Here is a 24,299-nt window from a genome sequence, read left to right on the forward strand (position 1 = left end):
GAAAGTTAAAATTTACTTTGTAAGATTCTGGAACAGATACTATTCATTGGCATAAATGATAAATGCAATATATATGAAAACAGCAGAGTCCACAAAACAATTTTGGGGACTCTTATGATCAATCATATGCAGGTTTTTTAAAATCCTAGCAATAGTGAATGTATGTATAATTGTAGTACTCCTAGTATGCTATTAATGGTTTTATGGATCCTGAAAATTATCTTTATATTGTTATCAAACTGATTAATAGTCATTTTAGCTGAGATAAACTGAGTCAAAAAATAATTTTAGCTGAGACAAACTGAGCCAAAAAGAGATTTTAACTGAGACGAAATGCAATTTCTGGTGAGACAAATTGATATTTTGCGAGTAGCACCCCTGTTGTCGTTAAAATTGGAAATTCCCATGTTTGCAGATATCTTTTTGGCTTGTAGACGAATTTTAATGGTTGATACAGGGAGTCCTTTCTCGCGCTGTTCGAAAATCCACTTATCTAAAACATTTTCTAGCTCAGGTCAGCGCACAGTTCCACTTCTTCTTGCCCTTTTCATTATCGGCAGCTGTATAACTCGTATGTCTTTTAGGAGACATATTGTAATATGAAAAAATATTAACAAGTACTAAAAAGAAAATTTTCCGCAATTTAATTTCTCTACATTATGCAAAACGCGTAACAAAGTGAGAAAAAATGTGAAAGAGCTTTAAACCACGCAGTTTGACCAGAACTAGATAGAGACCCACTTTCTTTAAGGGATGGTGGGTTAGCAATAGTGGCACCATCTTTTGCTATAATTCGCAACTATTTTGATTAAAATTTTTATTTTCTCTTTGAAAAATGTAAAATGTATTTTTAAAATATCGTAAACGCCGCAATTAAAAATTTAAAACTTTTAAACTCGTAAACGCCGCGGGTTTCTTCCATAAGTTATGGTACTTAAACTATGTAATATAATATGCAAATTTCACATTATGAAATATATCAGTTAAATTGTTTATGAAACACTTAATATTTTTATTTTAATAAAAAGTAACCTTTTAAAAAACTTTTTTTTGAGAAATATTAAATTATTCAAATGTGGCAGTTAGATTGAAGCTCTTAGGAAATTTCATAGTGTTTAAAATTTCATTTTTTTCTCCATACCCTTATACAGGTAAACTTACTTTCTAAAATTAATGTATCCTGTTGTATGAAAAAAATCTTTCTTGAACACGTAAAAAGGTATGAAAATGATATTTTTGTGAAATATATAAGTGTATGTCAATAATATTCCTATTTTATTGTCAAATCTTGTAGAAATTAACATTAATATGGTAAATAAACTGTCTAATTCTGTTGAATGACTTATTTTGGGTGTCCTATAATTGACTGATGATATGAAAATTCAATAAAGAAAAACGCAAGAAGATAGAAATGTGTGAATTGCTGCAGTGTACTGTAGAAAATGAGGATTGAGATGCACAATGATCACTGAGTTTTAATAAGTGCTTCAATGGATGACATTGTTGACTTTGGACAATCTATGAGACAGTTATTTTCTACCCCATCTTATAACATTCCATTTAAAATCTTTTATTTGTATCTATACTGATTTTTGAATTTTATGACAAAACACGGTTCATTCCACAACGGGAATTGAATTTTCTTTCACAAATGCACTAGTATGAATTTGTTAGCAGATCTCATTATCTAGCCGAACTGGTTGAACATCTGTCCTGGTTTTCAAGTCATAGTAAAATGATCATGCTGAAATGCAATGAGTGAAAAAGGGATGTGAACAGTTTGTAGTAAACTCTGTCTATCACATAATGCTTATTTTGTTCTCAGATTGCATCTCAGTTTTACTGCTGGTATTTTTTTAAAAAAAAACCTTTCTATATATATATATATTTTTTTTGCAAGATGTTGGCAAAGGCTGTAGCAGATTTAGCGTTACTCAGGGTGCACCACGAGAAGGTCTGCAGAAATCAAAAATTGGCTCCTAACTTGGATCGCCTCAAATGACGAGACATTTTTCGAGATGGAATTTGAAAATTACCGGAAAGGTGGGAAAAAGTAGTAGCCAGCGATGCTATACTACGCCCCAAATACGAGCTGACATGTTGGGGAGAGAAGCTTCAGCATTGCATCCACCTTCTCATCCAGTTCCTCTTAGAAATGCAAGATGGCTTCTTAAGAGCAAATTCAGACACAGAACAATATCTGCTCTCTGGGACTTAGCTGATGGAAAATCCTGGGCTAGCCTTCTTGATGGCCAGCAGCGCTCTCATCTTTCTCTCCTTCCCAGGGCCGAGGGAGTTGTTTGTCTTAGAATAATTACTGGACATGACTGCTTGCAGGCCCTTCTATTTAAAATTAACCTGGTCAATACCCCTCTTTGTGTGCTCTGTAACACTTCGCCTATGAGACTGAGGAGCATCTATTTGATTGCCCCTCTTTTCTTGATGTTCGTTACAGTGACAACTTTCATGCCCTCTCACCTTCTGGAGCTACTTCACTAATGTATTCGACTGCAAGACGCCTTTTGTCTGAGTAGACGATGGCGGGCGTAAATTTTTAAAAAATGATATTGAAATTTTTTTTTTCAGTCAGCAGCCATATTTTGACAATTTTAGTAACTAACTTTTAGATTTTGTTGAAATGATCTTGTTTCCTAAGCAAAACAGAGCAAATCATATATTTCTCTATTTGTTTTTTTCCCATTGATTTTTTTCAGCTTTTTGAAGACGTTTTATGCTTAAAAATATTATTTTATATCATTGTGACGCCTAAATGTGGAAGAACAATTCCCTTTTTCACTCTTTTCTTGCAGTATATTTTTTATATTATTAAAAGTATTATTAAACATACCATTTAGCAAGTGAGTAAATTGTTTTGTATTTTATTAGAAATGGAGAATCCTTGAATCTCACTGAAGACGAAATTTGGCGTGCAAAGCATTTATATGATTCTGCTTTCCATCCTGATACTGGTGAGAAAATGATTTTAATTGGTCGAATGTCTGCTCAAGTTCCAATGAACATGACAATCACAGGATGTATGCTTGCATTTTATAAGTGAGATTTTATTTTATCATTTAGTTTCTGTTTGATCATCAAATTTTTTATTTTCCACATACGTACACATCATTAAGGTAGTAACATAAACTTTTTTGAACAAGGTATTCTCAAAAGTTATGGTATTTAGCCATTTTTGTGATATGATTTTTAGGGTTGAAGGGTTTTTATGATATGATTTTTATCCCTAGAAATAGTATCTTGTTAAGAGGCTGAATAATGTAATTTCTTGGAAAAAAGTGAAAAGTTTAAATTCTTAATAATATATTGTGTTTCAATGCTAATGAAAAATATGATGGATTGTTCTTGGACTATGTTGTATTCCTACCTTCTTGAGAAATTGATGCTAGTTTTGTAACTACCGTATCCGCGGATTTTACAATCCGCGGATTACTTGTCAAAAAAAGGGTTCTTTACAAGGTGCGGGCTATCGGCCAATGCGAGGTATCTGCCGAAACGTTTTCACCACAAGCCAATCTCAAAATTTATCTTACATTCTCGTTCGCGAGGAAAGCGATGCCCACATGATTTGAGCTAAGAGAAGATAACAACACAATTGCTTATTTCCCATTATAAAAGATCCGAGAAAAGGGAGATTTCTGTAAAATCGTAATAACAAAGCAAAATCTAAAATACTTAAAGATAACTCTATAACTTTCCTCATCTACGCCCATTAAATACATTTAACTAAAATTGTCAAAATAATCTTTTAATTAAACTTATGTAGAGAGATAGACAGTATAGATTATGTCCTTTTAAGGATAACAATTGGATTCAATTCTTAATTTAGAAGAGAAATTTGTCAAATGTATTTTGCTAAATACAGGAGAACAAATATCAGTATTTTTTTTAAACGACAGGCACTGAACTTTTGTTCTTCACCTAGAAAGATGCCGGAGGTATTACTCATTTAACGTTACTCAGTGGGCATCTGTGAACCTAAGCCACAGAGGCGAGCAACAATACACACGCCACACTGCCACAGATACTCGTTTTATAGGGTGGGCCACAGTCACGCATCACACAATGGAGAACACACAGAGAGAAACATCCATGCCTTGAGCGGGATTTGAACCTGCAACCATTGGCTTCACAGCCGTCAGGCACACTGATCACTCGGCCACCTGGCCGTTTATATCAGTATATTGTCCATGGAATAATCACTTCTCTCTTATGATATATCTCTTATCTCCATGGAATAATCACACAGTTTCTTATGATAGAAAGGATCATCTAATTGTAGTGAATCCCAAACAAATAAGGTGCACTTACTCTGGTTAAATAATCAGAAAAAGAATCAGAATACCAGAAACTGTAGTAAATGGTTTGTAAGTTTGCATGATAAATATTTAAAAAGCTTTCATAGCAACTAGATTAGGTAAAAATTACATGAACTTTACCAAAGCTTTTTTTACTACATTGTATTTTTAAGTTATAATGTGCAGTGCTTATAAATTAATTTTAAACCAAACACATTTCTTAAGTTTTATCATGAACGTTTATTTGCAAAAATATTGTTGGTGTATGCTTCTTAAGTGCTTAATATTAGTATTATACTATCTTGAAATTATCAAAATCCATTTTTAACTTATTTTGTATTCAGGATTGTTTGAAGCATTTAAATTACTTTCATGTGCTACATAAAACCTGTACCCTCTGATGCTTAGTGTCTTTTGAGGGCAATTTTATTAATGATAAATAAAATAAAAAATTCCAATGTGGGAATTTTTTTATTATTTCTCTGGTTCATTTTGAGCCTTTACATATCTAGTAAGTTAGAATTTTTTGAGAAAATTATTGTTGCTTATTAATGACTTGTCACATGTATGTGACTGCTTAGTAATATTAATATAATCATTATTTTGTTAAAAAACAATTTCTCCATACAATTTATTTAGGATGTGATACAAATGAATGTTTTGTTTTACCTAAGCTACAATAAAATTTTATAATTTTTTTTAATGTAAATTAGATAGTTTTTCTCTTATAGAAGTTTGTAAAGTATAAAATAAATATCTATAATGAAATTTTTAACTCTTTATAAATGCTGCAAATTTCATTAGTTTTGAAGCATAAATTTTTTTTTCTTACAGGACAGTTCCCCAAGTTGTGTTTTGGCAATGGATTAATCAGTCTTTTAATGCTGTTGTAAACTACACAAACCGTAGTGGCGACTCTCCAATCCCTGTAAAGTTAGTTTCCATTCATATATTTTACAAAATATGATTCACATTTACAAAATATACACTTTTTTTTTACAATAAGGTTTTGAATGCTATTTCTCTGTGTTTAAATTAAGAATTTTATAACTCATATAGCTAAAGACAAATTAATAAATTTTAATTGAAAAGTCTGAAAATTTTGCCATTTTACTTATTTTTAATTTAGATTTTTTTTTTAATTTCATTAATTACTTTAAATACCTAGCTGTATTCCCAACAAAAGCTTTTCTATCGAAATAAAAATTACATGAAAATGTAAGCTTTTTGTATTAATTTATTTTTTATAATTTAGGCAGTTAGGAACATCATATGTTTTAGCAACGTCAGGCGCACTTATTACTGCTCTGGGACTTAATAGCATAGTAAAAGTAAGTAATTCCTTTCCTCAAAGATATAAATATTATTTTAATTTTATATTATAGTAATTAAGCAAGACAATTTTACACTAAACTTGTATGAGAATCAAGGAGTTAATGTTGAGTTAAGTGGCAAATTTTTTGAAAAAAAAAATTTATTTGTGCAATGAAACAGATCTTTGTTTTACGACCAATATCATTATGAAAGAATTGAGTGCTTGACTTGTGACTTTTAGTTTCAAAGTTTCTCTTAAGGTTTCTCTTCAAAGTTTCTCTTCAAAGCTTCTGTTGGCAACTTACAAGTCTTTCCACAATCAATTTATTCTCCTGTAAAATTTTGCTTTTGTCACTAAACATCTTTTTAATTTTAACTCCTTTATCTATGATTTATTTTCTGGGAGGGTTGACATGATTAAATCTTTTGATTTCTTTTTGAAAAATTCAACTATAAAAGGAAATCATTGATTTCAGTCAAAAATAATTTTTATTTAAAATAAATTAAAAATATATTCTTAAAGTTGTGATTTGTTTTCAAAGTTTTAATTAATATAGAAGATTTTATCTAAAGAATTAATGTATGTAAATTATATTAATGTTCAAAATAAAAATTGAAAAAGATCAATGAATAAAATTTAAACTTTTAAATCATAACTTTTCAATAGCTGTTTGTAATGTAATTTGCTGTTAAATGATAAACATATTTCAATTATACCAATTTAGTTGTATGTTTATTCAAATAATGAATGCTTTTAAAACTTAATAAGCATGTAGTTTGTGTATACAAATAAAGATACTAGTAGATAAATAATGAAAGACTAGACTAGTTCCAAGAGTAATTTAGAATAATAGGTTTTTATTTTTGTTTCCTGATATATTTTGATTTATTCTTCATTTGATGTCTGATAAATTGGGCCTTTGTATTTACTAATTCATAAAAGTTTTGCTTTTTAATGAAAACAATTATGAGTTTTATTTTTCAGTTATTAGTTTGTAATAATCAGGGGTTTGTTTAAACGAAATCTGGGTCTGTTAACGAGCCCTTCACAAAATATTTTTTCATCAAAACAGACCCTTCTCAAAATATTTTATCTTACATTCAGACCATTTTCAAATTTGTTTATCTTCATAATTACCGTTTTTTAAATCAAATTAATTTTTCCGGGATAGAAAAAAAGACTGACGGATCTAAAAGAACCGCAAGCTTTTAATGCAATCTTCGCCTGCGCCCTTATTTCCAGCTTTCCTCATCTGTTATCCTTTCCTCCCCACTGTTTCCCCTCCTCTGCTGTTCTTTCTTCTCTTCCAAATCACGTGGAAGCTGATGACGTTAGTGATCATTGCTCTGACTTAGCGTGTAGCATGAGAACAGAACAGAATGCAAATAGGCAGTTCTGGTCAAGCCATGTTTGAATTATTTCTTTGATTTCGCAAATTTATCTATCTTGCTATTATCTTATTTTATTTATATTTTGTAGCTTAACCCCTTAAAAATCAAATATAAAATTTATTAATTCCAAATGCAGTATTTTCAAAAATTGTTTCTACTTCTACAAGCTTCATATGTGGACAGTCAACAAAAAAAGGACCACCCTGAATAATCTTCACATTCCAGGACTCTATCTTAATGGTTTGAGGGGGTGACCTCAAATATGCTAATTAATAAGTACAGACAATGTTTTAAGTTGCAAAGTCAGACACAAAAATGTACTTCCTCTGAATGAACATACCTTTTTTTCGTTGATGAATTCGGATTTCTGACCCCCAAAGAACAAAGGTTAGCCACTATCTGGAATATAATCCAAATAGTTTGGTTAGGAAAGCGTTTTAAATCTTGGACCCCTTAATATTAATTTTACTTTTTGAGTACTTCACAATATCTCGAAAACTTTTCAGGCGGGTTGAAACATTTTTGCTCATAATTCTAAAATTCGTTTCTCTAAAGATAATTCCAAACAGAAAAAAGCAAACACTTATTAAATATTTATTATTTTATTCAATGGCAAAAAATATTTAATTATAAGTTATAAAATTTTTTTCTTCATTTTAAAGAATATAATTTTACATTGCAAAATACAGTAGAGAATCAATTATCCGTAATGTTTGGGACCATCGCTATCCCGGATGTCTGAATTTCCCGGTTTTCTGGATCGACCAAACAGTGTCGTTAATCGATGTTTTATCGAACCCGAATTACAAGGAAAAAGTGTAATGCATAAAGTAAGAGAAAAACGAAAAGCACTCCTAAAATTAGGAATGGTAGAAAAATAACATTTAAAAGAATGAAAAAAATTGCAAGTTTAGACAAGAAAAACAAGTTTAAAAAATACAAAATTTTCATATTTATTTTTTGAAAATAATTACAATTCCTAAATTAACCAATATAAACAAAACAAATGATTAAATAACGCAATACATTTCATACCTAATTATACAGGGGGGGGGGCGATAAAATAAAAGGAAAACTTATTAATCTAAATAAAAATAACACTTGAAAATATCGAACCGGAAATGATATTTAAAAAAGACACTAGCATAAATATTAAAACCCGGAACAAGGCAAGATTAAAAAGATCAATGGAATTTAAAAAAAAAATACCTAATTATAAAATTTATGAATAAAAAGAATTGATTTATTGAGTACGAAATTTATCTTGAGAAGAAAAAAAATCAAACGTTGTGGAATCAGAAAAACAAAACTGCAATATGCTTCATAAAATAATCGTATGTTTAAATTAATAAACAATTCTCTTTATTTTTTTTTTTATAAAACACGATTTTTATTTAAAGCAGATGTGATTCCATATTAAGAAAAACTTGCAAATGATACTGCAGTTCCAAAAAATCAGAATTTATTCAAAAGAAAAAGATTTTATTTTTATTAATCGATGACAAATAGATAAATATATTTTACTCTTTCATCTTCTGTTCACTGATATGCATGTGCAATGCATTTTCCCCACCCCCTCGTAAATCAAAGAGAAAACGAAATCAGCATGCCACTCCTTTGAGTTTGAATCACGGCCTAAAGGAGAAAATAAAACATTCGTCCCTTCCCTGCCTCCTCTCGATCTTCAAGGTCACAGAAGAAATTATGTATCTCTGGGTAAACGGGGAAAAAAATTTCCCCTTCCTCATATTTTCCTCTACTCAACTTCAAGGATGAGTCCAATTTCCGCTTTTTTTTTCATAATCGTTCTATTTTAAAATGAGGAGGAAACCAAGCAAAATTTCCCCCGGTTTTCTGGTTTCCTGGTTATCTGGATACAGGATAAATAATTCTCTACTGTACAAAATTTGAGGATGTTTCAAGGAAATTCATCTGAGTTTTCACTAGATATTTCTACATACTTATAAAACTTTGTCACAAATGTCATCCAATACAAACAAGTTGGGAATTTCAAGGTGTAGAATTTGGTAGTTGGAGCATCAAGCCCCCTTTTTCCTTTAACCACCATGTGTTTCGGAAAAACTTTTGTACCTCTACAACATGAACATCAAATAAGAACATTCTTATTTGATATTTCTTCTTCTAAGAGATTTAAATAGTGAGCAGAATACCCATATGACACCTTCAGATTTTTCTTGTGTCTTTACCATTTTATTTTCATTGTGTCCGTGCACATAGCAGAGACTTTGATCCCAAGAATTTGGTTGCAATGCTGTATTGCTTCAATTACAACCTGGGCACAATATTCTGTAGTCTTTTCATCATTTCCACAATTTCCTACATTTAAAAAAAGGAAGTTTGACCTGTATGTATGCATGTGGCAGTCACAGGGTCATTCTTAACATTTGTCCAACCATCCAATAATAAAGTTCAAAGCAAGCAAAATTTCTACCAGAATGTTTTTTGCACTTATTTAAATGATTTCTTATTTTTTCAATTTTTGCACTTATTTCTGTGCATTAAAAATGTGAGTTTCTGTAAATTAAGTTACACTAGTTGTTTATAATCGCTATATTAATTGCTTGCGTTATTCAAAATACAGAATTGTTAACTAATATTTTAGCAGCAAAATAGGATGTATACTAATGTTTCTGAAAATACTTCTGATACACCTCTTTTTTTTGCAGAGTGCTCCTCCACTGATTGGTCGCTTTGTGCCATTTTGTGCAGTAGCAGCTGCAAATTGTGTTAACATTCCCATGATGCGTCTTAAGTAAATTTTCCCATTTATGTATTCACCTTTTTAAATATTGATTGAGAATGTTTAATTTGTTATTTCAGCTTATGTTGTTATATATTTGGGAGCTATAATAATTTGTTAATTTTTTTGTAAATTAAACCAGTTTTTCATTCATATATTTTAAATACAGGGTAATTTGAAATGAATATAGCGATTAAAAACAGCTGTAACTATTTAATGGAAAATAATTTATTGATAAGATTAGCATAGAATGTTGATGAATCTTCAAAATTTCTTTACGTAAGGTGCAATGAAGCGGAACCCTGCTCATGCACATCACAACCAATGCTTTCTGAAAGTGAAAAATTCATTTTTTTGATCCACTCTAATACATATATAAAAATATTCATGATAAATATATGAAGATGTGTTGAAGCTCTGGGACGCCTGGTGGCACTTCGCGCTCCTCTGCCTCAGGTCCTGGGTTTGATCCTCAGGCCGGGCAAGGTTGACTCAGCCTTTCATCTCTTCAGTGGGTCAATAAATGAGTACCAAGCATGCTTGGGAACTAAATACTGGCGGTTCCGCTTTCGGCTGACCACCTAACCAGAACATCTGCTCCTGTACTCCAGAGCCCAAGGGCAAGAAAACTGAGATGGCACAGTAGGGCTTGGCCCTCCATTGGGCTGTCGCGCCACTGAGTTTAGTTTTTAGTTGAAGCTCTTGTAAAATAGAAAAATATATCCATCTACAACTGTCAACGAAAACCTCCTCCCAATTAGAGAGAGATGGAAGATATGCATCACTAGTTACATAACACATTTCCCATGTTTTTATCAGAAATGCCGAACTACTCCACTTTCTGCAAAAAATTTTATAAAGTGATAGAGAATAAAATACTAAAACTTATGCTTTACAATCACTTTAAAAGGTTTCCTTGTAATTATTTGTACTAAAGGAAGTTTTATGCAAGCAGAGTTATTTATATGTAAGGAGTACAGAACAACTTCAAATCAAGTTTATTAAAGCAGGGCTCCCACTGCCTTAAAAAATTGTTTTGAAAAGCCTGAAATTTAAATATTGTTCTTGGGGCCCCTACTAAGTTTACTAACAATTTTAGTATAATTAAATTATAATAATAATTCAAGTGAAATTAAAAAAAAATCTTGAAGGTAAAAAATCATTATATCATAATAGTAATTACTATCGCTTTTTCTCTACTTACTTTAAATCTAATACCTTCCTTAATTTTTTCTTTCATGTTTGAGCTATGAACTAGAACTTATGGTCAATATTTAATGGTATTTTTTTAACATAAAAATTAAAAAAAACTGTTTATGTGCTTTGTAACCTTATACCTTGTAAATTAGAAACTCTTTTATAGCTACATTTATTATTTCAACATGTTTTTGTGTAACTCCTTAACTTAAAAGGGGGAGATAACTTGGGCTAAGATTACAAAAAGTGAGATAATTGTTAAGTTAAGGGGTTAATATTTTAGAAATAAAATCGTGTTAAAATGCCCCTGTTAATAGATTTACATTCTTTTTGTGCAACAAAATTTTAAATATTGAATAGGTGTTTTCTTGTGTAATTTTAGCTCTAATTACTTTTTACTACATCTTTGTGATAAGTAAATGTTTTTATTTGTTCATTTTTTGAAGAAAAAAGAAACTGAAAGTGCAGATGTTGCTGTTTGCTTTAGTTATTTGTGTTTGTTACTAAAAATATGCATTAAAATGTAAAAATAAATGTATTAGTTTAGCTGGTCACAGAAAATTATGATTTTTTTTCTAAATTTTTAAGCCTAAGGAAATTCTTCTCTGTCATAAAAAGTATATCAATTTATCTATTTTTTTTTCTTTTAATCTTCTAGATTTGTTCTCTATTTGTTTACAAACTGTAAAAGTTTACAAACTACTAATTTACAAAATGATTCTGTTATTTACTTTTAACTGTTTATATACATTTATCACTTTATTTTCAGCTTTAATTTTAATAGAATATTTTAAAATAAAAATATTTGGAAAATGTTAAGTTAGAAAATTTTCCATTTTTTTTTAATAAGCAATAAAGAAACATTTTTGCACTAAAACACACATCCTATAAAGTAAGCTAGTAATATTGATGCAAATGGGGTTTTTTTTAAAATTTTTTATAAAGAAGTTATTTTTAATCTTTTAAAGATGTGCTTGTATTAAAATTTATCAATTTAGATTTAAGCTGTTCATAGTTATAATATTTTAAATTTATTTGAAAAGGAAACTTTAAGAAATTGAACTTTTAAAATTTTTTTAAGAGTTTGATGTGCTCTTTAATTCTCAACAGTTTCAAAATTAATCGTTTTGCATTTTTAATGACAAAATTCTTTAAAAAGTATACTTTTGCAAAAAAAATCTGAAAATTTATTTTTTATAAAACTTTAAATAGTACATTAATTTCTGGTAGGTAGGTCACGGCCTATATGTGTTTAAAAGTTTTGCTGTCGCGATGTGCGGCCTATATGAAGAATTCATTTATCCCAAGCATACGTGATCATTTTTCGATCACAAATTTATTCAAAAACAGATGTTTACCGATAATTTTCCGAAGTTGCGAACCTATTTCGTAATGTTTGCTCTCAAACCGTTTTTCTTTCTTATTTTTTTTTCATTAAAATATAGTTTGATTAAAGAAGCTTTTGATTGACGAAAAACTGCATGACGTCATCTACAAATGATGTTACAACTTCGGATTTGTAACTTAAGAATAATTAAACTTAGTAAGCTTTATTTTCAAATTGTTACGAAACTAGAACTTAAACTCTTTTTGTTCTATGCATCGATCCAATTTCAGTAGATACTTTTAGTTGTACTTCCTTTTTATTTATTTTTCAATGTTGATTAAAAATTTCTGCCCCTTTTGTGAACCAATGCACTCAATATATATAAGATATAGCAATTAAAAAAAAATGCTCCTGCCTTAAATAAACACACCTAGGTAAAAGAAATCACTGGAATTTTAAATTGACGCTAATCTGCCGTTTGACTGATGTAAGAACTATCAAATTGTGCCAGAAAAAAAGATTAAATTCAAAAGAAAGAAATTTTTTTTTTAAAAATGATTACATTTGAAAGAATGAAGAAAAATCTAAAAGTAGAAATAAAAAAAAAACAATATTCTTCAAAACAAATCCCACTATTGAGTTCATAGAAAATACCAAAAATAAAATGGAACAAGACTTCAAACTATTAATATATTTCAATTGGAACATATGCTTCTCTCTAAGAAACTAAATTCATTCGCTAACAAAATTCATAACTTATTTTATTTTTTCTTGAAAGTAAGTATTCTTTTTCTTTAATATTTTACATTGTCTTTTCTTTTACTCAATTTCAGTGAAGAAAAATTTAGTAGCGTTTACTTCAGCATTTTCTATATAATCTCAAAATAAAAAATAAACCTTTTAAATACCGTAATTTTGTCGAAATATGCCATGGCGTTATTGATTTAAAACTTGAAAATTTAGTAGAAAGGCGTATCTAACAGGGCGGCCCATATAGTAAAATTTTTTTTCTTCGTTAAAAAAATTTTGCTTTTTTTAAAAGGTATCTTTTTTAATCACACCCTGTAGTAGGACTGGGCTATAAATCGATGTATCGCGACATATCGATTTAACGCATATATCAGCAAGCAGATACAACAACTTCCGTTTCAGGCGATGCATCAGAAATCTGATTTCAGCCGTAGACTAAAGACGACGAGCGCAAAACAATGTATCGATATAAGACGCGCAAGGATCTTCTTGCAACTCATACTGACTTGCACTGTGGAAGACTATGTTCGTTTCGTTATGTTGAAATGGCCTTGATTGATGAGTGGTAGAATCAGAACCATAGTTTTGAGAATATATATTGTGACCTCGCATGTTTGTTTTTGCGCCTCATAGTTTTTTTCTTTTTCTTTGTCGCGACTTGATATCGTTTCTTGTAGATTATTTTCAGTGGGACTGACTTTGTGATCGCCGTCGTTACCTTGTTCTGAACGTAATCTATTATTGAAAAGAATACACAAAGAAGTGTTTCTTAATTAATCAGGTAAATTTTTTTTAAAGCAAATTTTTTTATTTTTTTTTTAAATGTGAAAATTAATTTTGATATTATATGTTTAAGTAATTTTTTACGTTATTGAATTTATTACAATCGGAAATCTAATTTAAGGTGCCCATACAGAATGAAATTACAAAGTAATTAAATTTGTTAGGCTATTTTTTACTTTATTTTAATTCATTAAAAACTTTTTGGATAAAACTTCTAATAATTTAATGGGTTTTTTATTACAGACCGTAGCGTTTGTAAAAAGTACTTAAAGGTGCTTTTTTGGGGATTTCGTTTTTAAAAGCTTTTAAAGGTGCATTTTTCAGCTGGCGTTTTTAAAAAGTGCTTTTTTTCCCGAATAATTTTTTTTTCTCCCTTCATTGATATCTGGTGGATCCTATGCATTTCACGAAAAATGGGGCGTTTGCCACGTAATCATTCACGCGGACTTCATGTCGTACCCACGTTATGACTTGCGCTTTCATGAACACTTGAAACCGAAACCCTAGTGCTCCAATTCGGATGGAGAATATCAGATCCTTATGAAATGTTGTTCTTTTTAATTTATTTTAATTTTATTATTGTTTATTTTATTTTACTTCTAACACTTTTCTGACGTAGGGGGTACGGGTACTTTTGTTCTGAGTTCAGGGTCAAGTTGAATTCAGTCGATGATGTGGGAAAGTAATGATTGTTTCGATTTACGTCCGTTTCTTTTTGGGGGTTTTTTAACGCTAAAACTGTTTATAAAAAGTTTTTGTTTTTCAATGATATCACTGATTGAATAGGAATTTTTTGAGTGCTTGAAAATTTTTGTAAAGTGCTTGAAAAGTTTTTAAAAAGTGCTTATTTTTGATTCAAAGATTTGGCTACGCACCCTGGCAGATTTTAAAGTTATAAATCTTAAGTTGTTTTTATTTTTTTAAATAAAATTATAACAAAACTTATTTTTCCTCTTTTGGATTTAGACGTAAGCCAATCAACTTTGTTTATTCAGAAAAATTAGTAAGGTTTGAGACTTCTTTTTTTTTAAATTTTTTTAATAATTTAGCACTTTGTTTATTAAAGAGTATAATCGTGTTTTTTAATTTTCTTTCAATATTGTCAGTTGACTGACAATATTGAAATATGTAACTGACAATATTGAAAGAAAATTAAAAAACACGATTATACTCTTTAATAAACAAAGTGCTAAATTATTAAAAAAAAAAAAAAAAAAGAAGTCTCAATATTATCGAATATCATAATTCTTTTGTTTTTATTTTTAAGAAATTAAACATTACCGTATTTTTCGGCACATCGATAAAAATGAAATTTTTAAAAAAAAAGTTATAGTAAGCGCCACAATGATGTTAAACCGCGCATATCAGCATCCTTTTAGAAGAGACCTTTAAATTACCATTTAGAATATCTGCATAATAAAAAATAAAATTTTTTTTATGCATTTCATAAAGTAAAGTTTTAATTTCTAAATTATAATAAAAAATTTCTTTTTCAGCAAAAAAAAAAAAAAACCAACAAAAAAAGTTCTCTTTCAGCAAAAAAAGCAAACAACAGAACAATATAAAATAAAGTTGTTCTTACCAGTTGGCACTGCGCCAAAAAGCAGAAGAACAGCAAAAAAATATTTATGTGTTCAGTAGCTGAATTAACGCTGAACTGATTACAGAAATCCGTAAAACAATGTAATAAGAAAAATAAAATAAAAATATATTAAAAGAAAGATTTTAAAATAAAAAGATTTTAAAATTTATTAACGTTACAATTTGAGGAAAAGCTAATACATAGTAACGAAACAGCTAATAATAACGAAATAACTAATAATAACAATAAGAAATAACTAAACAGGTCCCAAAAAAATTCTGAAGGAATGGGCGAAGGGGAAATAAGGTTTCACTTTCACAATCTTTGTGGGTGTAATTTTAGTGGGTAGAATGTCCTCTCCTTCAATGGAAATAACCCAATGTGACTCAACTTAAAAAGAGAAGAAAATGTTTAAAAGAGGGTGTACCAGGGCCGTAACTACGCCGGGGCACCGACCCGGGGCCCCGATGGTCAAGGGGGCCCCATATGAAAAGACCACATCATGTTTTTTTCAAAATGGAGCACTCTAATTATATGTAGGAAAGAAATTGTGTTCAGATAGAGTTGATGAAAATTTTCTTTTTTGTATTTGCTTACCTACTATAACATAAAGGGAAGGGTCAAAAACTGTAAAACACCTGTTCGAAAATTATTTCCCTTTCTCAAAAGAACAAACACGCTTTGCAGAGAAGGGAAAAGGCCACAGCTGCATGTAGTTGATTGCGTCAGACCCAGTGGCGTGCCCCTCTAAAATTTAAGTGATGGGGCAAACGATGCGTTTCACCCCTCCTGAAATTTAGACACAAAAATAAAGTCAAGTAAAATCAGTAATTAAAAAAATTTTTTTTTTTTTTCAATTTTGAAGCTATTTTTGAAATAGAAAACTTTATATTCCTCTAACATTTATGTGCTTTGCCTCTTCTGATATTTAATTACTCGCCAAGACGAAGTCTATTAAAATAGGTAATTTTAGAGGGGAAAAAAAGCTATTCTTTCTCAGCTTTGAAGATATACATCAAGTAGGAAACTATTCTGTTTTGGGCGATTAATATGTTTTTTGACTTTTGGAAAAGTAAAATGAAAGTAGAAAAAATATTTTATTTTCAATTTTCACTTTATTTTCTTCCGAAATAGTAATGAGGGGGCGAACATAGTGTTTCGCCCCTTCTGAAATTTCAAAGTGCTCAAAAATAATAAAAATTGATAACTAAAAAAAATGTCATCTTTGAATCTATTTTCCAAATAGAAAGCTTTATTTTTTTCTGAAATGAAAGTGAGGGGCTGAAAAATTTGCTTTTCATCTTTTATAATTTAGACATTAATAGAATAAAATCAAGTAAAGTTGGAAATTTTACAAGAAAAGAATTGTCTTGTTTCATAACTTCGATGATATTTTCCAAATAGAAAACCTCATTTTCCTCTTAAATTATGGTAAGGGGATAGAAAACTTATTTTCTTTTGATATAAAGTAAGGGGGGCTAAAAAAAAATTGTATCTTCTGAAATTGAGACATTTGAAATAATATAGTCCAGTAAATTTTTTTTTTTAAAGAACTTTGAAGCTATTTTCCAAAAAGAAAATTTTGTTTTCCTCTTAAATTAAAGTGAGGGGGTGAAGAATATACTTCACCCCTTCTGAATTTCAGACATTCGCAGGAATAAAGTCGAGTAAAATTTATATTTAACTCTTATTTTCGACTTTAAAGCTATTTTCCAAATCAAAACTTTATTTTTATCTGAAATTTAATTGAGATGGAAGATAATGCTTGCTTCCCCTTCTGAAAATTTGACATTCGCTACAATAAAGTAAAATAGAATTGAGAATTTCAGAAAAACAAACTACTTTTTTTCCCACTTTACTAGCTATTTTCCAAATTGAAATAGAAATCCCCCCCCAAGAAAATACTACGGTTTTGTTTCAATTTTTTTTTACATATTACAACTCTTAATTTGTTAAAAAAAATTAAAACTAAAACACGAAAAGAGAAGAGGAGCACATCATAAAAAAACATAACAAGAGTTTAGAAAACTAAAATAAGTACCACTGTTTTGCATCCTACACTGAGACTAATAGATATATTTGAAAGCAGTTGACCCACAGTTATTTGACTCCTCAAGAGATAACCATCTCCTTTTACACCATGGGAAAAAGACCTTTTCCTTCTTTAAATTACCTTAATCATTTTTATGACCCTGGGTTCTTTTGTGCTTTTATAAAATGTCCTATATTTACAGTACCATCTATATGTCCCTCAAGTTGTCTTAAACTAGCAATTATCTAGATGTTCTAGGAAAACAGATGTAAGCTTTTATAGTCCATCCAAGGGGATGATTCTTGTTGACATATACTTAGGTCATTTTGTCAAGAGATTTTTTCTGAGACAAACTTAAAACTTTGCTGTTAAATTCCAGTTGGACCTGTCCATATTGGAGTAAGGCAACTTTGTTTTTATCAATCGATGTATATAGAGAAAAAATATCTGTATATTTTTTCAATTAGGACTTTTTGAAATGTGGATATATGTGCCTATAGAAAAAAAAGTCTATAATTTCCTTCAGTTTCCATAACGCAATCAAAAACTTTTAGATTTGAAACTGAAAAATAATTTTCATTTTTATAATGGTTTTGTCTTGAAAAGACATTCCTAACGGTATAGTAACCGAATTCAACAGGTTTATAAAATTGGTATTTTATGATCAACATCATATTTAGAGGAAACAGATTCGATTTTCTAACCCCCGTAATATAGGAGGTAGCTGTAATCTGGGAAATATTTTTTCAATAGTTGGGTCGGTCAGCTATCCAAAGTTTGGACCGCCAAATGCTTTATATTTTTTTCTTCTTTTTTTTTGTATTTCACTACAGATTGAGAGCTTTTTAAGGGAATTGAAAAATTTTTGCACACGATTATAAAATTCGTATATCTAAAGATAATTCCATGCAAAAAATAAATTTTAGTAAATATTTATCATTTTTTATTTCATAATAGTTTGATGTTGTTGATCATTTACGTCGCACTAGTGCTGTACAATAGACTATTGGCGACGGTCTGGGAAACATCCCTTGAGGTTTGATCCTCTGCAGAGGGGATGGCACCCCCGCTTCAGTAGCCCGGCGACTAGCACGCGAAGTCGAGCACTGTATGGTAGAGCAGTTTAACGAGGACCAATACCGCACACCTTCGGTCCCTACGCAGACTGATCCAAGTGGTCACCCACCAGCACACTGACCGCAACCAGAGATGCTTAACTTCGGTGATCTGCTGGGAACCATGTCTTAACGATCAGTTCACTTTCGGACAATAATAGTTTGAAAACTTTTGAATCGTAAGACATATAGTTTTTTTTTTGTATCATTTTAAAGTATCTAATTCCAGATGGAAAATACAAAATTTGAGCGTAATTGGCTGATTAGTTCTTTAGAAATCGAGTTTTATAAGTACGACTTTTTTGAAATTTAATTTCTCAAGATTAAGCGATTTCGCTGAAATTTTGTATTTTGCCATGTGGAATGTTTTGTAATCCAATTTATATGCGAACAAATAACTTGTTTTCATAAACATATTCGCTAACATAATACGTAAATAGCTAAAATGACGGTTAGGGATGGAGTACTGAAAGTTTTTGAAAGGGCCTACGCCAAGAATGTTTGCCCCAGGGCCCCGAGGGGTGAAGTTACGGCACTGGGGTGTACCCCACCTTCTCCACGTGTCATTTCTACTGGAGCTGTTTGGGAGGAATTAATCCGTTATATTTTAAAGGGGTTGGGGAAAAGAAAAGGGTATGGGATCCTTAATTCAGCACTTAATCTGATCTACTTTTTTTTTTAAAGAAATTTATATTGATAAGACAAAAAAAAAATCAGCTATATTCTTTTTATTTGGAATTTTATTCTGTTGAAGAAACTTACTTTATTTTATCTTTTAAAAATAAAAAAGAAGCTTGAAAAAAAATAATAAATCTGTGTCAAAGGAAACATCTATTTCTTAAGCAGTTTAAAATAAATTGAGAATTATAAACACCCGCATTTCCAATGAACAAAATAAAGAAATGCAAGTTGGAAAAAACAGATCAATCAATCTTGACAGCTGGGCTTGTGCTTTACTGATTTGCCCCCCCCCATTTCCCTCCTCTGTTTGACCATAAATTAGCCACACCCAGTAGACATTGTAACTACCATGTGGACAACAAAATGAATTCTATCCCTTTTGCGGTTTTTTATTTGATTCATAAATTTTTTTATTTTGCCGCTTTTTATTAGTTATTAACTGCTAATTAGTTTTTTTTCTTGTTAATAGTTGTTTGCTTGTTTTTTTATTTTTTATCTTTATTAGTTTTTAGCTTGTTTTTTGCTTGTTCTTAGCATTAATTGTTAATTTTTTTTTTTTTTTTTTTGTAGTTTCTTGTTAGCTTTTTTTTTCATGCGAGATTAGCCTCTTTTGTTAAAACAAAATGTTATCTAAAAGGAAAAACGTGAACTATGATCTTGCTCCAGAGAAGAAACGATTATTTCTTCTTCATAGGATTCGGATTATTTCTTCTTGATTATATTATATAGATTATTATTTTGATTAAGTAAAATTTCTCTTAAGATGAGCCAGTTTTAAATTCACCCCATCATAATCTACGATCGAAACTTGACTAAACTTATTGGTTTTTCTGAAATTAGCAATGGATATTTGGAGGCCATATTGGAATTTCCGAAAGATATCTGAAGTTCGGCATTTCGTCAGTCCCGTGAGTGTCGGATTTAGAGTCCTCTTACTTCCTTTTCTGTTCGCTCAAATTACAATTGCCGATGTTCTACAACAGATCGCGATACCGGCGAATATTTCGTCGACTTCGTTATTAATTTTTTTTAATAGTCTTTCTCTCAGAAAATTATTTAATCTTAAATAACTTTCCTTGAAAAATTTTTTTGCTACTAAAAAATATTTCGTCGGAAGCGCCGCTGCATCGGAAGCACCGCATGTAGGAAAAAAAACAAATTTTTTTCCCATAGCGCCGCAGCGCTTCCGCGGAAAAATACGGGGCTTTGTTTTTTCGTTCAAAATTCGGTAATTATTTAATTTGACTTAATTATTTATGTGAGATAATAATGATAAAAAATAGTGTTGTTTTAAAAGTGTTTTTTTAAAAAAAATTTATTTAGCACTTTGTTTTAAGCATACAAATAATTTTTAACCAACTTATTTTTTAAATTTTCTTTCTATATTGTTAGGTAAATATATTGATAAATTTCAATTTTATTTATTTTTTTATTATTTATTTTTAAACGAAAAAATCTTTCATTATTTGCACAATCATTTTTAGAAAATATAACATTAATATCATTCTTAAGCAAAACATATATATCTTCAAATTCACAAATTAATTTAAATCAATCTGAGTATGAAGTTTCGATAGAAATCCGACTTTCTGTGCCTCACAAGTAAATGAAGTTCAAAAATACTATATCGCGATGCAAAACTGACGATGTATCACGATATAAAATTTCTTATATCGCCCAGTCCTACCCTGTAGATACGTTTTGGTTAGTCTTCAATGCTCTTTTTCTTGCATTAAATGCTCTATCTCTTACGTTATTGGCTCTTAGTTAAGATGAATGAATTAAAATTATATCTGAATTATTAATATGTTTGAACTGAAAAGTAGACTACAATATGAGTCACAAGACTTAGGCTTATTTTGCAGAGTGCCATTATATCTATTTATACACTACCCATACAATAATGGAAGAGACACTTTCAGTTTTTTAAATTTCTCCCTAAATAATAACAGGATTGTTTTGAAACTTTAAAGTTGTTTAGAGCGTGTGCTTTTTCTTATTTAACTGTAAGGTTTAAAGGTTGAGGGACTGACTTCCGCGGAAAAATACGGTGCTTTGTTTTTTCGTTCAAAATTCGGTAATTATTTAATTTGACTTAATTATTTATGTGAGATAATAATGATAAAAAATAGTGTTGTTTTAAAAGTGTTTTTTTAAAAAAAATTTATTTAGTACTTTGTTTTAAGCATACAAATAATTTTTAACCAACTTATTTTTTAAATTTTCTTTCTATATTGTTAGGTAAATATATTGATAAATTTCAATTTTATTTATTTTTTTATTATTTATTTTTAAACGAAAAAATCTTTCATTATTTGCACAATCATTTTTAGAAAATATAACATTAATATCATTCTTAAGCAAAACATATATATCTTCAAATTCACAAATTAATTTAAATCAATCTGAGTATGAAGTTTCGATAGAAATCCGACTTTCTGTGCCTCACAAGTAAATGAAGTACAAAAATACTATATCGCGATGCAAAACTGACGATGTATCACGATATAAAATTTCTTATATCGCCCAGTCCTACCCTGTAGATACGTTTTGGTTAGTCTTCAATGCTCTTTTTCTTGCATTAAATGCTCTATCTCTTACGTTATTGGCTCTTAGTTAAGATGAATGAATTAAAATTATATCTGAATTATTAATATGTTTGAACTGAAAAGTAGACTACAATATGAGTCACAAGACTTAGGCTTATTTTGCAGAGTGCCATTATATCTATTTATACACTACCCATACAATAATGGAAGAGACACTTTCAGTTTTTTAAATTTCTCCCTAAATAATAACAGGATTGTTTTGAAACTTTAAAGTTGTTTAGAGCGTGTGCTTTTTCTTATTTAACTGTAAGGTTTAAAGGTTGAGGGACTGACTTCCGTGGAAAAATACGGTGCTTTGTTTTTTCGTTCAAAATTCGGTAATTATTTAATTTGACTTAATTATTTATGTGAGATAATAATGATAAAAAATAGTGTTGTTTTAAAAGTGTTTTTTTTTAAAAAATTTATTTAGCACTTTGTTTTAAGCATACAAATAATTTTTAACCAACTTATTTTTTAAATTTTCTTTCTATATTGTTAGGTAAATATATTGATAAATTTCAATTTTATTTATTTTTTTATTATTTATTTTTAAACGAAAAAATCTTTCATTATTTGCACAATCATTTTTAGAAAATATAACATTAATATCATTCTTAAGCAAAACATATATATCTTCAAATTCACAAATTAATTTAAATCAATCTGAGTATGAAGTTTCGATAGAAATCCGACTTTCTGTGCCTCACAAGTAAATGAAGTTCAAAAGTACTATATCGCGATGCAAAACTGACGATGTATCACGATATAAAATTTCTTATATCGCCCAGTCCTACCCTATAGATACGTTTTGGTTAGTCTTCAATGCTCTTTTTCTTGCATTAAATGCTCTATCTCTTACGTTATTGGCTCTTAGTTAAGATGAATGAATTAAAATTATATCTGAATTATTAATATGTTTGAACTGAAAAGTAGACTACAATATGAGTCACAAGACTTAGGCTTATTTTGCAGAGTGCCATTATATCTATTTATACACTACCCATACAATAATGGAAGAGACACTTTCAGTTTTTTAAATTTCTCCCTAAATAATAACAGGATTGTTTTGAAACTTTAAAGTTGTTTAGAGCGTGTGCTTTTTCTTATTTAACTGTAAGGTTTAAAGGTTTGAGGGACTGACAATAAATCATGGAAGAAGTCAAGTAATTTTAAACACCATATGCCAGAAATTTAAGTAAAAAACTTGTAACTTGTATTAATTATTTTGGTTGTTAATTGCAATAACTACATAAAATTTCGAAAGCCTAGCTTAAACATTTATGGAGATATGAACATTTTTATCAAAAACTATTTTTTCTTCTTGTTTTACATTTTTTTCACTATAACTTTCAAAAATATTCATTAAAATTAAACGAAATTTTTCTACTTGTGTTAAAAAGTGTCATTGGCAGTAATATTTGTTACAAAAAAGTTTTTTTTTAACAAGAATAAATGACTTGTGTTTAAGCAAAATAATTAGGAATGCTATAAATAAAATTAAAAAAATCTACTTAACCAAAGGCAAGAACTGGGCACATGAATAAATAATAATGACTAACTGATGTTATTATTTGTTAATGTACTTTATATTACATTTAAAAAACAAGAATTGCAGACAAATTGTTCCACAAATTTGAGTTCAAAAAATAAGAAATCTTATGTTAAAACTCTAAGTTAAAGCTAACAGTTATTAAATTATCAAGCATATTTTATTTATTCATTTTTTTTAACACAGTCAGTTTTATAATGCAGAAATTGAAATACAAACAAAAGTAAACATTTCATTTTCTTTAACTTTTAAAACCAAAGATAAATTTTGTTTGTGTTCTTATTTAAGCACATTATTCTTAACCTAGCATTGCAATCAGATACAGAAAGTATTTCTAGAAATATACTTTGAGCTGTATAATATTTTAAAATTTCTGGAACATTTTTAATTCATAAGATAATACTATTATTTTACTAATACTCACTTTAAAGAATTAGTACCTGCCATTATTGATGCATCAAAAATATTTAAAACCTACAATAATACTTATTGACAGAATTACAATATTTTTTATGACTCAAAAATAAGTTTGACACCACAATTTTAAAGACTCTCAGGAAAATGTAATGCATGTATGCACAAACATAGGATGTTGAGGTCACTTGTTGCACATTAGCAGAAAAAGCTTACAAGAAAGTGGTAGAAATGTTTTTGAAATATTTAAAAATAGTACCTTTTTTGAAATATTTCTAAAGGGATGTCACAGAAATCTTTGTAGGAACTTTTTTGTAACATTTTAATTGGATTTCTTTATTACAATCCAGAAACAGAATGATAGTTTCACCAATTTGAGTTTGAAACTAAGAAATATTATGTTACAATTCTGAGTTAAATCTAATATTAGTTTAAACTATTAAACATGCAAAAAAAATTAGAATATTTTTTATATTCCAGAAATATGTTTGTTATCAC

The 24,299-nt window shown here is 29.3% G+C and overlaps 1 protein-coding gene across 5 annotated transcripts in view; it reads left to right on the forward strand.

The window, feature by feature from the left end:
- Positions 1–24,299, forward strand: part of LOC107453001 (sideroflexin-1) — a 108,134-nt gene that overhangs the window by 34,152 nt on the left and 49,683 nt on the right. For 4 of the 5 annotated variants that reach the window (XR_015430425.1, XM_043052512.3, XM_021147140.4 and 1 more), the window contains 4 exons: positions 2,887–3,054; positions 5,148–5,246; positions 5,569–5,644; positions 9,707–9,792. Coding sequence is in view for 4 of the 5 variants with exons in the window: in XM_043052512.3 (XP_042908446.1) it covers positions 2,887–3,054; positions 5,148–5,246; positions 5,569–5,644; positions 9,707–9,792 (429 nt within the window). In the remaining variant the exon portion in view is untranslated. The remainder of the gene's footprint in view (positions 1–2,886; positions 3,055–5,147; positions 5,247–5,568; positions 5,645–9,706; positions 9,793–24,299) is intronic. The other variant, XM_071187834.2, reaches the window with a different exon arrangement.

The sequence above is a fragment of the Parasteatoda tepidariorum genome, chromosome 11 (assembly GCF_982258835.1).
Source record: "Parasteatoda tepidariorum strain Cologne lab strain chromosome 11, Ptep-v5.0, whole genome shotgun sequence".
NCBI lineage: Eukaryota > Metazoa > Arthropoda > Arachnida > Araneae > Theridiidae > Parasteatoda > Parasteatoda tepidariorum.